We start from the raw sequence: 16,467 nt of genomic DNA, 5'->3' as shown, positions 1-16,467 counted from the left end.
CCTTTAGAGCAGCAAGATGTATTTAGTTCCCCACGCCTTCTTCATTAACAATTGATTCAAGTGGGTCGACAGTCGATGGCAGAAGAAATATTTTTTTGTTTTGAGAAAAGGCAAAGTGAATGACAATGGAGGATTGCAAGTTGTCATACCCATAGGTTCATTCCATCCTATTGATACATGGCTCAGAGTAGTACCAAGTTATTAATCCATGGCTCAGAGTAGCACCAAGTTGTCTGCTGACCCTTCTTTGCAGCCTGGCTTGGTCTCTTTGAATTTGTGCCAATGATGGATAATGCCGTTTCAAAAAGGGTCAGTGATGCCCTGGGTGTTACTAAAAATCTTTTGCATGGGTGTTATTAAAAATCTTTTGCATGTATGATTTATGATTTGGATTAGAATCTCTTGCCGAGATTTCAATTGATGTGTGGTGGAAGCAAGGCTGCCCGGTGGGCATTTGTTGCAGCCAATACGCTGAGTACAATGACTGGGTATTGCGATTATTTTTGTTGTGGCGACGCAGTCGTGTCTTGGGTTCTTCTTCAACGAGGCCACTAATATTTTTGAAGGCTCAGTATTAAAGATACCGGAGATTGAGGAGAAGTTAAATGTAGTCTTCCGAAGTTATAATGAAAGGTCACATGGAGAAAAGGGCGGCGAAGACGTTAGGGAGCAGGCCGAATCCAAGCAAAGGATCAGCGCAAAGACATGGCCATATGAGCAGCTTTGTAATACCTCGAGGACCAGTAACTCACAATTTTGAATCTCCAGAATGAAAAAAGCTTCCGTAGGTCCCCCACCTACTATGGGCGCTTTTCCCAAACCCAGAAGACTTGGGAGTTTTCATCTTCATTTTCATCATCCATATTGAAGAAGAATATGACTGTCACAATGAGAAGGCCGAAGGCAGATCCCATTTGGGATCAGTGGAAACACACGGCTTGGCCGAATAATCCAGTGTATCAGGCATTAAACGCTAATAAGTTGCTGGTAAACGTGACAGTTGCATGGAGCATTGGTCCCCTGCGTGCATTACTTTCCAAAGATGCCACCGTGGAGGATGCTATTAAAGCCACTCTTGTTCTGTATGCCAAGGAAGGGCCTAAGCCACTTCTCAGCAATGATCCCGCTTCCTTTGGCCTCCATTATTCACAATTCAACATCAACAGTGAGTACCTTAATTTGCTTTAGGGAGCCATATGCCCATTAATGCGGTTGGGTTGTATATGTTTATAGCTAGATAATGTACTTGTTTAAATCTAGTGGTAGGGATATATACAACAGGACTGCATTAAGTGATGTATAGACTAGGAAATAAGTATCACCTTGTTGAGTAGAGAGGCTCATTCTACAGTGCACTATGATGTGTGTCCCTTTAACAAGCATGGGCCCTTTATGAAATGAAATGATATTTAAAGGTTCACGAGACTAAAAATAGCCTATGAGACCATTAGTTCCCTGTTTTTCGCTCTTTGCAATTCAGTCATTTTCTGATTCAAATTGATGATGAACTGACCCAACCTTCCAACAATCTCCTCGCTAAAAAAACAATTGCAAGAAATTGATGCTAACATGTTCTCATAACTTTCTCTAATGTCTTTGAATGCATCACATTCCAAAATGAAATGGTTTTCTGATTTCACGGCCCCAGACGTGCAAAATGTACACACCCTTTCTTCCCAAGCTTCTTTAGAGCTTTTCCACTGTCCTGTTTCACACCGAAGTTGATGTGACTCGGTCCTTAATTGAGCAATAAGAACCTTTTCCCTCCACGAAACTCTAGCTCCAATGAACTCTTTTTGTTGTAAAGCACATGTAGGGTTGAATTCCTCAATGTAATATTTCTTCTTTCTACCCAACTCTTTTCCCCATACCTTTTTACGAAACTTCTTCATAACAAAATCCTTTAGCTCCTTGCTATTTGTGGGACAGGTATTGAGATAGATATCCCTTTTTTGCATTTATATGTAGTTTTGTTTCATCCATGTTTTCTTTCTTTCACTGATGCCTTTCATTGAAGATAACATTAGGCCATCTACCTACTCTAATTTGTTCAATTCTCTTTAGGTATCTTATGAGCGCACCATAGCAATTGCTTCAATGGAAGTTGCCTCTGTTTCACTCAACATTATCTCATAAGGTACCAAACTTTTTATTTTGAACTTGCTCATGATAAAGCGTTTTTGGATTTTCTCAATTCGTTTCCATTTTGAGACGGGAGTGCTGCTAGCCCACAATTCACGCCCATATAGCATCATTGGACAAACTAGGAGTCCAAAAAGCACTTTAATCGTTTTCCAATCCCATAACTCTGCTCTCTACAAGTGTTTTGAAGAGCATATAATGCTTTCCACCCTCCTAAAATTCTCTTCTTTCTGCAATCCTCCCAATTGAGTTTGTTGTTGAAATCAATCGCAAGGTACTTGTACTCCTTTACTTCTTCAAGAATGTTGTCTTCAAAGAAGAAAATATGCTGGCTCTGCTTCCTTTTATTAGAAAAAATCATTATTTTGGTCTTGCTAGTATTGACTTGCATCCCCACTGCTCTACAAAAATGCTTAAGGGAATATAAGTGCGTTTGCAATCCATGGGCCAATTTAGAAATCAATACAATATCATCAGCATATAAAAGAAGCTTTATCACAAAGTCCCCCAACCGAACACCATCTCCACCTTGCAAATTTAGCCACTCTTCCAATTTATCAATATATAGACCAAAAAGAGTGGGGGATAGAGGGCAACCTTGCTTGACTCTAATATCACTTCTAAAGCTTTCTGAAATACCTGCTGAAGTTCTAATTTTGACTTTCACTTCTTCATAAAGTCTATGGACAACGGCTCTATAATGCACAGGAATTTCAAGTTCTTCCATTCTACGCCACAACTTATCCCTAGGGACTGTGTCAAATGCTTTTTTGAAGTCAACAAAGCAGCAAAATACTTCTTCTTTGTCCTCCCAAACCTTTTCAACTATGTGTCTCAACGTGATGCAATGATCCACTGTAGAATGTTTCTGCCTAAAACCCGCTTGTCCTCTTGCCCTCTTTTCTTTTACTTCTGCCCACTTGCTAATTTTGTCTACTACCATGCTACCGAAAAGCTTTGCAAATAAAGGATTGATCATAATTGTTCTATAGTTGGATGGATTATTAATGTCTCCACTTTTAAAAAGGGGTATTGCTAGGCTAGTTTTCCTGTCTCTTAGGAATCCTTGCTGAATAATGTTGTTGAATATTTTCATGATGTGTGGTGCAAGAGAGTTCATTCCCCATTTTAGATATTGTGCTTGAAGTTAAACCAAGTCCTTTGCCTTTCCTGTTTTCAGCTTCTTAATTCTATTCTCCACCTCCTGTAATGTGAAGAACTTTGAATTTGTGTCGATCCTAGGAGGGGACTCCGCCTCAGATTCTTTCTCATAGAGTTGCCTTGCATATTCAAACCATTGATTGGCTGTAATATTATTTTCAATTTGCTTCTTCCTTGGTTGTAGTTTCTGCCAGAAAAGCTTTGGATTATTCTTTCTTAAATATATTAACTCTTCTCTCTTTGTTTGCATGAACTCATCTTTTTTCCTTTTTAGTATTTGCTTATATAACTTTACATTCATCTTCACTTTTCCTATCTTTTTCAAGGTTTTCCTTGCCATTTTGCATTCCTCATCAAACCAAGCATTTACAGGAAAGCAATTTGATTCTGATTTCCTATTTTTTGCTCTTTTTCACTTCTCAAGTGCACTTTGGATTATATTTGTTAACTCATGGCTCCTAAAGCGTTTGAAGCTAGTTTTCTCTTTTTGAATTAATCTCTCTAATATTGTCTTGAAAATAGTACCATTTTCTTGTGTTAGAAGGATTTTTCCCCTTGATAGTGATTGTCGAGAGCATTGAATTTTCCTCTTATGTTGTCTTTCTTCTAACCATGATAACCTTATAAAAATTGGGTTATGGTCTGATTTAAGTCCCAAATATGCTCTCCAATACTAACTTCATCTATCTTTTCTATTAAGCTTTGTGAATACATCACATAGTCAACGACACTTGCCCCATTGTATGTGTTGCAAGTGAAGTTCCTAGACCTTTTCCATCTATCTAGACCATTGAAAATAATTAAGTTGAAATGTTGAGAGCAAGAAGACAAAATATAATGTTTTGTTGTAAACCTAGCTGAGACTTAGACCAGTAGGCAAGTTAAAGTTTAGATCGTAGTGATTAAAGGGAGGTGTTAGAACATTAATCATGACTGCGGCAAATGGTGCCGCCCACTGTTCCCGCATCAACAAGTTTAATGTGAGTTGAGAGCAGTCAGTGAAACATCAATTCAAGTTGGCGGAGATCATTATTGATTCTCCTCGGTATGTATCTATAAATAATTATATTTAGTAATGAAATATCAAGCTCTTCGTAAGAGTCTTCAAATTTTCTGTTATGGTATCATTACCTAAAAACAAAGTTCCCATAAGATGAAAATGGTTATATAAATCCAAGTTTAATGTTGATAGAACTATTGATAATCATAAAGATAGATTCACTGCAAAATGATATTCACAAAAGGAGGGAATTGATTATGAAGATACTTTTGCACCTGTAGCTAAGTTGAACACAATTAGAATCATGATTGCATTAGCTACAAAATATAATTGGAAAATGCATTAGTTAGATGTCAAATCTGCATTTTTGAATGGTGTGTTAAAAGAAAAAGTTTATTTGGTTCAACCTGAAGGGTTTGTAAAACAGGGACAGGAGCATCTAGTTTGCAGGTTAAGGAAAGATTTATATGGTTTGAAACAAGAACCAAGATCTTGGTATGTGAAAATTGATTCTTTCTTTTATGAAAAAGGTTTTATGAGAAGCAAAAATAATCCTAACTTGTACATCAAGTAAGATGAAGGTGGGAGTGTTGCTTTAATATCTGTATATGTTGATGATCTTATCATAACAAGGAATGCATGCAAGTTGATTGAAGAAATTAAAATTCAGTTGTCACATGTATTTGAGATGAAGGATGTTGGTGAATTGCATTATTGTTTAGGTCTTGAAGTTTGGAGGGAATCTGGTAAGACGCTAATCACACAAAGCAAATATACAAGGGAAATTCTTGAAAGGTTCAATATGATTGAATGCAAGGCAACATCTACTCCTTTAGAACAGAATGTCAAATTGTGAAGTGATGATGTAACCAAAGAGGTGAATGGAACCTTGTATCGTTAACTGGTGGGAAGTCTGAACTATCTCACTAGTACCAGGCCAGATATTGCATATTCTGTCAGCATACTTAGTCAGTTCATGGCTAAGCCTTGTGAAAGCCACTGAAAAGCAACAAAGAAAGTCCTTCGATATCTGAAAGGAACACTTAATCTTGGTATTATATATACTGACAAATTTGATGTTGAGTTGGCAGGTTATTCTGATTTGACTGGGCTGGAAATCTAGATGATAGGAAATCTACTACTGGATACGTGTTCAATATAGGTTCAAGACCAATATCATGGAGTAGTAAGAAACAACCAATTGTTTCCTTTTCATCCTCTGAAGCTGAGTATAAAGCATTATGTAGTGCTACCTATGAAGCAATATGGCTTAGAAGGATACTTGAAGATGTTGTAGAAACACAACAAGCACCTACAGTAATCAAATGTGACAATCAAAGCACTATCAAATTGGAAAAAAATCCTATATATAATGCAAGGACAAAACACATTGACACACAACATCATTTTGTAAGAGAGAAAGTGAAATAAAAAGAAATTGACTTATCATATTGTAATACAAATGAAAATGTCATTGACATATTCACCAAACCTCTTAGAAAGGCTAAATTTGAAATGTGTAGAAATAAGTTGTGTGTTGTAGAAAATCCAAATTATGTTGTAAGCCTAGCTGAGACTTATACCAGCAGGCAAGTTAACATGTAGATCATGATTAAGGGGAGGTGTTAGGTATTAATCACGAATGGCGCTGCTCGTTGTTCAGACAGCGTCGATCACTATTCAGTAGTCATCATAGTCGGCTAGTGTCAGTAGATAATAAATATCATTCAGCGTAGTTATTGCTCGTCTGTAGCTGAAGATGCCTATAAATTGCAATGTTTAGTAATGAAAGAAACAATCTTTGAGTGTGGATTCTATTCTCTGTTTATGTGTAATGTTGTTTGTCCATCATTAAAGTTGAAATTATGCTCATGTGAGGGTCATTCTACAACTCACTATGATGTGTAACATTGTTTGTCCATCACTAAAGTTGAAATTATGCTCATATCAGCCAAAATAAAAAAATTTAAAAATCTACAAAAAAATTAACTATACTAAACATTTAAATAATGTCCGCTTATAAAAAAATTTACATGTGAATAAATTGGATCCCTATCTGGTCATATTAGATCCATATTTAAGCTGGATCTATGCTAGTTTTAGTCCTCTAAATTGGGTTGAATTTTAGATACAACTTGTACCTCATATCCCAATTTCAGAGAAAGTTGTTGTGTTTGATATGCAAACAGTGGTTAATGGGTTGTCGGTTGGATGTACCTAGAATCTAGGTTGTTGCATTTGATATGCAAACCGTGGTTAATGGGTTGTCAATTTTCTTGGCAGGTTTAAATCTAGGTGATAAGGTCAAGGATTTCGGTTCCTGCACATTTTTCCCCGGTTCAAAGGAGACGAAGAATGAGAGTTGTGGACTAAGTTTCAATGACGAAGAAACTCCAACATTCTGATTTTTTGAAATTTTTTTACCAGATTCTAGCAAGAAATATGTTGTCCATGTGAGTTTGTGGTATTGGAAGACAACACCTTTTGGAATAACATAGTCTAAAGACCCCACAAATTAGCTCGGAAAATAAAAAAATTCTGGCCAAATTAATATGATAAAATTCACCAGGAATTTTTAAAAATATGGATTACAACTATCAATCTTCACGATTTTGCATGCCCCTGGGGTTCTTGATGGTGCTAAATCCATTTCCACCATAAAAAAAAAGATTCAAACACTCTACATTATGATTTTTTTGAAAAAAACAATCACCGGATTCTTCCAAGAAACCTATTGTCTAAGCAAATTTGTGGCGTCAATAGATAACGATTTTTGGAATAGCATAGTCTAAAGAACCCACAAATTAGCCCATAAAATAATGGAAATTCTGACAAGATTATGATAAAACTCGGCAGGTTTTTCTTTAAATCTAGGTTACAACTGTCAAACTTCAGGATTTTGGGTGCCCTAGGGATTCTTGAATGTGTTGAATCCATTTCCACCATTAAAAAAAAGATTCAAACACTCCAACATTTCGATTTTTTGAAATCATTTTTACTAGATTTCGGGAAGAAATATGTTGTCCGGGAAAATTTTTGGCATCGTTAGATAATGAACCCACAAATTAACTCAGAAAATAATGGAAATTCTGGCAATTTTATGATAAAATCCGACAATTTTTTTTGAAATTTGGGTTATAGTTGTCAAACTTCAAGATTTTGGGTACCGCAAGGGTTCTTGATGGTGATGAATTCATTCCCATCATAAAAAAAATGATTCAAACACTCTAACACTCTAATTTTTTTGTTTTTATTTTTACTAGATGTTGACAAGAAATCTTTCGTTCGGGTGAATTTGTGGCATCGGTAGACAATGCCTTTTGGAATAGTGTAGTCGAAATAACCCACAAATTAACCCGGAAAATAATGAAAATTCTAACAACATTATGATAAAATTCGACATAATTTTTCTAAAATATGGGTTACAACTGTTAAACTTCAGGATTTTGGGTGCCCGAATCTTTTTCCATCATAGAAAAATGATTCAAGCACTCCAACATTTTGATTTTTTTATTTCTTTTTACCGGATTGTGGCAAGAAATCTGTCGTCCGGACGAATTTGTGGTGTGAATAGATAACGCCTTTTGTAATAACATAGTTTAAAGAACCCACAAATTAGCTTGGAAAATAATGCAAATTCCAGAAAGATTATGATAAAATTCAGCATTTTGTTTTTGAAATCTAGGTTACAGTTGTCCAACTTCAGGATTTTGGGTGCCCAAGGTGTTCTAGATGGTGTTGAATCCATTTCCACCATAAAAAAGAACAATTCAAACATTCCAACATTCTGATTAAAAAAATAAAATAAATAAATAATAAAAAATAAAAAAATTACCGGATTCTGGCAAGAACTTTGTCATTTGGGCCAAATTTGTGGCATTAGTAAACAACGCCTTTTGGAATATCGTAGTCTAAGGAACCCACAAATTAATCTAAAAATAATGGAAATTTCAACAAGATTATGATACAATTCAGCGTACATTTTTTAAGATTTGGTTACAATTGTCAAACTTCAGGGTCTTGGTTGCCGCAGGGGTTCTTAATGGTGCTTAAACTATTTTCACCATCAAAAAAATGATTTAAACACTCAGGCCAAATTTGTGGCATTAGTAAACAACGCCTTTTGGAATATCGTAGTCTAAGGAACCCACAAATTAGTCTAAAAATAATGGAAATTTCAGCAAGATTATGATACAATTCAGCGTACATTTTTTAAGATTTGGTTACAATTGTCAAACTTCAGGATCTTGGTTGCCGCAGGGGTTCTTAATGGTGCTTAATCTATTTTCACCATCAAAAAAATGATTCAAACACTCAAAAAAATAAGACAGGAAATATGTCGTCGGAGCGAATTTGTGGCATCAATAGACAATGTCTTTTGGAATTGGTTTGCAGAATCTAAAATTTGTATTGAAATTAGAGTTGAAAATTTTTAATTCATTTTCAAACTAGTTGTGTGTTTTTTATTTTTTTCATATTTATTTAAATTCATTAATGAAAAAAATATCATAGGAAAAAATGTCATATGAAATGAGTTATGATTTGGTATTGGTTCATGGTATTATAACAAAGTTTATTTACAAATTAAGAATCTCCATAATAAAATGGGATGTATTTATGTGGTTAATAATTTTTTATATGTATTTTTTTTGTTTTTATTTTTTTTATTTAGTACCCCTAGTAAATATTTGGGTTTTATTGTGAATTGAGCTTTTGACAAACTAGAATTCAATTCATTATTTTGTTTAATAAAATTGATAAAAAATTCATATTAAATACATGAATTTAATAGACTTAGTTTTTAAAAAACATATAAATAATATGGTTTTTATAAAAATGTTGGGCGCGAGATCCCCCAAGGGAAGTTTTGGGGCTTAAAGCCCAGATTTTTACTAAATCCGATGTAAAGACTCTGCGTTTTGTGGGTGCGAAGCACGAACTTGTAAATAAATCATAGGGTTGTCCACCCTCATTTTTGTAATGTAATGTCAGCGTTAGAGATCTACCCATGGTCCGCGGACCATGGGATTGTATAAATAGAGCGAGGCTCTAAGTTGTAAATGACATAATCAATTGATGGATGAAGGATGAAGAATTGAGTCTTATCTAAGTGTAGAGTCGAGTCTTGGGTCGTAGAGTAGGAGAAGGCTCTGTAGCTGAATGCGTAGAGGCCTAGTAGTCTGCAGCTGAGTGCGCAGAGCAAGTTGAGTTTGTAACCGATTGAAGCATTAATAAAGAGAAGTTTTATACCATTCATGTGTATTTATTTACTGTTTTCTGCATTGAATGTATTGGGTATAAATTAAATTTCTGTTGTTTATATGATGCTTTTATGATTGTGTTGATTAAGTGAATATAAGATAAAATATCTGTTTACGTGAAGTTAACTAACGGTTATAAGGAGATAAGTCAAATCCGTGGTGTAACTTGGGGAAATAGCGCAGATCGCTACCTTAGCTGCGTGAAAGCACCTCAGCCCCTAGTTAGGGATGTGCGAAGGTGATTATAACAGATTGTGAAGGCCTCGCAAGTCAGTGCAGTGCGTGAAGTAACCTGCGCAAAGGTATTGACAGTTGGACTAAACCGACCACTCAGACATCTCAAGGGTGTAGAAACTTGGTTCCAGCATCCCCCCATACTGCTTCGGGTGAGACCTCAGTCCGCGCTTCGCGAGCTATTGCCAAAAGGGCCAGTAGTGTAGGGATTTGTTTAGCTAATTAACTTCGAACCTAGGTCAGGCCCCATCAAGCCAACAAAAAAAAAATTACAAATACGTTTAAATATATTTATTCTTTTAAAATTATAAATAATAAATTTATATTCATATAGATAGTAATAGAAATTTATCCCACATAACATATAATATACGATGACACACTTCATGGTGAAAGGTCACCGATTCAACATTCAGTGAGAAAAAATTTGGTCATAATAAGGGTTTGTGTGGCCGACCTAGTGTAATTCTTGGGTGATTTTGATAGCTTAAATACCCCTAGGTCATAATTACTGAAGCCACAAGTTAGAATTGCAACCATCTCAGGACTCACATTACCTAATAAACAAAATAAAAGTAATAATAATAATAAATTAAACATAAATAGACTTATGCATTTTATATTTTAACTTTATTTAGTAAAATATATTTGTGATGTAGTTTTGTTTTAACAATCATGTAATTAAAAAGCTTTGAGGTTTTTTCAAGTTTTACTTAATAATTAAAAGTTTCTTCATTAAAAGAGAACTTATCAAAAATTTGTCTTCATTATTTTGTAATATCTTATGTAATTACATGCTTAAACATATTAAACAATGGTTAAAATGAAAGAAGAAAAAATTGAAACAATGCACTGATAAGATTATCTTTTGACTCAAGGGCTCACTAGTTCATTGATATTGTGGTTGTTGATATTCCTTAAGCATATGGGTTTTTACTAAGTAGAGACTGGTTTAGTAAACATCAAGGATATTTCGCCACAGATTGGTCTCATTTATGGCTCCTCTATAAAGTAAAGAACAATAAGATTAGGGTCAATAATGAGCCATACATGAAGTATATAATTATTGAGCTTGAAGTGCCTATTGAACCAATCAACATCGCTAAGGAAGATTTGGGTAGCTTTTTTTTAGAGTTTGACATTAGTTGTTACCAAGTCATGTCGTCACTTGTCCCATTAGATACACAATCATAACTCCTTCCTTGTCTTCCAGCTAGTGGTAATGAACTGTTTATTGTTGATGTAAATAGGTCTAGTTTAGATTCTAGTTATGCTAACATGTTGACATTGTACTATGATGGATCAAAAACATGAGATGGAGTTGGCGCAGGCTGCATCTTGATGGACTCCCGAAAGAATAATTTTTTGATTTCTTGTCAATTAGAATTCCAATGTACTAGAAATATTGTAGAGTATGAGGCGTTCATTGTTAGATTAAAGAAATCCATTGACTTGAAGGTGGAATGTTTAAAGGTAATTGGTGATTATGATATCATAACTAGACATGTACATGATACTATTCAATGTCTTTCACCACATTTGAAGAAATGCCAACAAGAAGTATGGTGATTAATTTCTGCATTCAAAGCTTTTGGTATCAAATTAGTTCCAAAAATTAATAATGTTTCAGTTGATACGTTATGTAATGTTGATGCTAGGTTTACGTCGCTTATGTATGATTTAAAAAACATAAGTGGTTACATCTGGTAGAATGGTGGTATAACACTTCCTTCCATACTACAACAAAAATGACCCCATTTACAACGTTTTATGGATATCATCCATCGGCCACCACATCTCTTTAAGATATATTTCTAAGGTTCATGTAGTGGAAGATCACATCTAGCATCAACAATAAGTTCTTCAATTGTCAAAGGATAACTTGACTCTAATGCAAATTTGAATGAAGAAAGAGGTAGATTAACATTGTAGTGAAATAAGTTTCGACATAGGTGATTGGGTATTTTTATGGCTACAACCATAGAAGAAAATGTCCCTCAAATAAGCTAAGAAGGATAATAAATTATCACCCAAGTACTATGGCCCTTGCAAGGTGTTGCAAAATATTGGTACTATGGCATACAAATTGAAGCTACATGCATCTTCATGAGTACACCCAGTTGTACATTTTTATGCTTAAAGAAGGTTATTGTTTACAATATCCGAGTTCAAACTTCATTTCCAGAACTTGGCGAGGATGGAAAAATCATATTAGAGCCTAAAGCAATCACATGAACAAGAATTTGATAGCTACATAATCCATCAATTTCAGAATATCAAATTAAGTGGAAGAACTTATTTGATAAGGATTCCACATGGGAGGACTATTTTATATAGAAGCATCTACTCAAGTGTTGAGGACAACTCTTTTTTAAAGGAAATGGGCATGTTAATTCCATATAATACTAGTTTAGCCCCCATATTGTTACTGTTGTGCCCCATAGAATCTCATTATTGTTATTGTTCTGCCCTTATATTATTATTGTCACGTAAGCCCTAATTATATTTTGACCCTTTAGACTCCTATATATAGCAAGGAAGTTTTTCATTTGAATCATCCAAGAATTGTTCATTTATGAGATGTAAAGGGAGGTTTCCACCTTGAAGTGGCTTATTATCTAGTCACTGATCTATCTTTTCTTATGTTTATATGTTATTTTGATCTGGATACATAACATGGTCATTGAATATAATGGACCATACTGATGTTGGGGACCTCACCTAACTATTTGTGAATATTATTCCTGCTTTTTCTCCTTCAATATTTGTTGTGTCCTTCTGCTACTTCAATGTCTTCCTTGTTAACGTCTACATTATATCCCACTTTAACATCAATGGAAAAGTGTGGTTCCCTACCAATACTCCATGATTGTTCCTGAACCTTCCTATGGTCAAGATCTTGTTATAAATGGAGTCTCCGCCTAAGATCATGTTTTCTTTGTCCATAAGGTCTTCATTTGTAAGTGTCTGTCAATGCTCTCCAACTCTTCTTGAAATTTCCTATGGCCTTTATCGAGTTGTAAATGAAGTCTCCTTGTAACACCATACTTCCTTTATGCATAGGATCTTCATCTATAAGTGATTACCATTCTCTAAAATTGTTTTGAACTTACTTATTGACTTGAAAAATGGAATCTACCCTTGAGAGCATACTTCCTATTTGAGAATCTCCTCCTATTAGTATGCATTTATTTTCATCCAAAGACTTCTTTACATACATCTTCTTCTTATTCGCATGTTGCTTCTCTCATACCAATAACTACTCTCTTGCATCCTTCTTACATCATATTACTTCTTTAATATTCAATTCAAACAAGTATAAACTTAAAGAAGCATTCAAAAAGGGATTACATGTGAGAGGTCAGATCCCTCAAATCTAACCTGTGTTATTCCCATTTCATTCTTCATTCCATAGTGTTCATTCTTCGGTTAATAGAAAGTCCTATATTGTGCCATCTCAAGTTGAGTTTGTTGTCACATGTTGTGTGTCCTTCATTGGTGACATATGTAACATTCAATAGTGGGCTTAAACATTGGCATAAATAGCCAATATGATCAATTTCCTATATGACTCATATAAATGAGTCTGGGTACTTTATTATATCTTCTATACTTGATAAGATCATAGGTTCCACAATCCTATAATTTGTGGCCAAATGTTGTGCATGAAAAAAAATAACCAAAGAACTTATTTTGATATTTAGTGGCATAAGATGGTCTCTATTGGGTGTAGCTTTTCTACCTATTTCCTATACTTTCTTTCACCAGTTTTGACCATTTTCCCTCTGACCAACAAAACTTTACATGTTAACTTCCATTTTCCTTATTGTGAACAACATATTTTGCCATCATGTTAGTTTGTCATTTTTGCTAGATATAATGATGCAATATTCCTTTTTATGGCTAACTCTCAGGAGCAATGGAGAAGTATTTTTGGATCCTTTCCTCTTTTTCAGATGTTGATTGAAAGAATGAGGTTATGGAATGAACAGTCGCATTGATTGGTCTAAGGGTAGGGTGAAACAGATTGTTGTTACACTCTGTGTGTTGTTACAGATCTTGCTATTACACCACGATGCTGTTACAGATTATTGTTGTTACAGTTCGGGTGCCATTATAAGTTTGCTTTTGTTACATCCCAAACCATTACCTGACTGCAGAATGTTGTTACACCGTAGCTGGCAAAGTCGTGGGTACTATTCCACGCAACAGCGATTGGAAGTTATGAATTGTATATTTAGAATGTGACAGATCCAAGCAGTTATGATTTTAACTGATGTATTTAAATAGCATTCATATTTAGGAACTAGTTATAATAATTTCTATTTTATGATCAGCATGAGAATCGTGAGATTCTCATGGCTGATCTGTTCCTGATTTTTGGGCATGTAATTTCTATAAGAAAACTTAATCCCTCGGGCACGGGGGACGGCCTAGAGAGTACTGTTATTTTGATCCTGTAACTTTTAATTATTTTGAATATCAAAGACACTGTGGTGATGTTGTTGTTGTTTTCAAGTTGAATTCTTAACTAATCTCGTATTATTCCTACGCCCCTGCTAGGGAGGAAGGGACCTCCTCTTTAGCAGGGACTGCAACAATAGTGTAGCTTTATACTATTGTTCATTTCTTTTATTTGTATGGTTTTATGTTGTCACTGTATAATTTGTAGAATATATCTGCTTCAGTTCCAGAATGTTGTTATGTTGTTACACAGATTTGGTTAGCAGTATGGTGGTTGACCAACTGTTGTAGTTATCAATATAGTGTGTGGCGCGCCTTTGCTCTGGTAATTGTGAAGTGTGATTCCATTTCTATAGAGTGTTTTAATTTATGCATGGATGATTAAATTTCCACAATCGATTCAACGACATTCTTTACTGTTTTTTATTTTCACTCTTGGTTGTAGTGTATCGGCACAGATAGTGCAAACTCCATTGAAATAACATACCTACCCTGGGTTGACAATTAAATGGTGATAGTCTTGGTCAATTAAGATTTATTAAAAAAACACTACAGTCTCAATTTGACATGTATTCTAAATTTTTTTCCTGGAACAGCCTCATACCCTTGCTAATTTATGAATTTTGCTCCATTACTACATGCAGAAACTTTTTGAGGGTTTTATGTCATGTAAGGTTCCATAATTTAATTATGGTTCCTTATCTTTTGTGACCTAGGTGTACCCTACAAATTCATTGCATCATTGTGAGGATCATTAGAAATTTTGAAATGAACATGCTTAGGCTGATTACTCACTTTCTTAGGGTCTTCAAATGATTTGTTGTTCGATGCAGTGAATGTCTAATTGAGCTTGAACTTGGGATGATATTCATTTGTTGTTCTTGAAAGAGATTGATCTTTTAATGTCTCTCAACCTTCCTAAAAACCAAGACCTATTTGGATGAGAGGATATCTTTGAATGCTAAGGATATGATCCAGAGACTTATCCCCTTTAAGAAGCTTTAAGATGTGTTTGAGATGCTCCAATTCTTATTTCAAAGGAACAAATTCCTCTTCTAATATTTCACAAAGTTCTTCCTTCTTATTTAGCTTTTCTGACAACAACTCCTTTATCTTTTTGGCTTCTTCTAACTTAACCTTGAGAGTGAGAATGAATTCTTTATTTAGATCTCTGTCTTGGAGTTGTTGCTCTAATTGAACCACTCTCTTTCTAAGGGTTACTATTTTCTGTAATGCACTTCTAAGTTATCCTTCATAATCTATTTCTACTTTAGTTCTTCTATTTTAGCAATGAAAAACATTTCACCTTTTTCATCATCAATCACACTTTCATTGCTTTCATAATCGCTTTCTTCTTTTGAGAAGAAATTTTTGTTCTTGCTACCTCGTTTCTTCATTTCAATTCTTAGGCTTCTTGCTTTGTCATCACTATCATTCATTTTTGCATAAGGACATATTCTTCCACATTCAAAACACTTGAAAGGGAGCTTACCTTTGAATTTTATGGTTCCCCTCTCTGGATTTCTGATGAACTTGGCTTCTTATTCATTAGAATTATAATTGAAGTTTTCTTGATTTTTGTACTTTCTTCCTTCTTTGGCTTCTTGGAATGATGCTTCACTGGTTCCTTATTTGTACTTCTCTATCATTATCTCATATGCTGAGAGTGTAAAATAAAATACATCCATGTTCATTTTATTCGTATTTGCATGTTCTTAAAGCATTCATACTTGGGATTGAATCTTGATGGAAGAGATCTCAATATTTTTTGAACAACAATATCATCCTTGATTTCTTCACCGATACCTGTAATAGAAGTGAAAATCTTGTTTACTTGAAGAAAATATGAAGTAATATCCTCATATTCTTCCATTTTCAAACTTTTGAATTAAGCCTCGTAAGATAGTAGTTGTTGTATGTGTTTTTCAAAGGCAGTTCTTGGCTGTGAAACTGCACGAGAAACCAACTCGACCAATCTTTAGGTTCAAGCTGACCCTCAAACTAGAGGGGGTCCCTCAATATTATGAGGCTTTTTTTTTTGTTCATTGTCACTAGATAACAACCTATGAAGCACAACAGCCAGATCTAGGATTTATTATATAGGTAGTTACTGATGAGTCACAAATCCCTACTCACAAATAAAGCTCTCTCTTGCAGAAACCCTGATCACTTTGCCAACATTTAACTGTGAACAAAAAACATATA

General features: G+C 34.7%; 1 protein-coding gene across 1 annotated transcript; it reads left to right on the top strand.

Moving 5' to 3' along the window:
• Positions 1-458: 458 nt before the first annotated feature.
• Positions 459-1,188, top strand: LOC149198955 (uncharacterized). The gene is made up of 2 exons (XM_089400418.1): positions 459-725; positions 769-1,188. Exons 1-2 carry the CDS (start codon positions 627-629, stop codon positions 1,186-1,188), a joined length of 519 nt encoding a protein of 172 aa, XP_089256544.1. The 5' UTR covers positions 459-626.
• The last annotated feature ends 15,279 nt before the right edge of the window (positions 1,189-16,467 follow it).

The sequence above is a fragment of the Pinus tabuliformis genome, chromosome 2_1, assembly GCF_031772625.1.
Source record: "Pinus tabuliformis cultivar Carrire ecotype Pingquan chromosome 2_1, CPIR1, whole genome shotgun sequence".
NCBI classification, from domain to species: domain Eukaryota; kingdom Viridiplantae; phylum Streptophyta; class Pinopsida; order Pinales; family Pinaceae; genus Pinus; species Pinus tabuliformis.
Note: the sequence above shows the minus strand (reverse complement) of the source record. Positions and strands in the feature narration are given on the sequence as shown.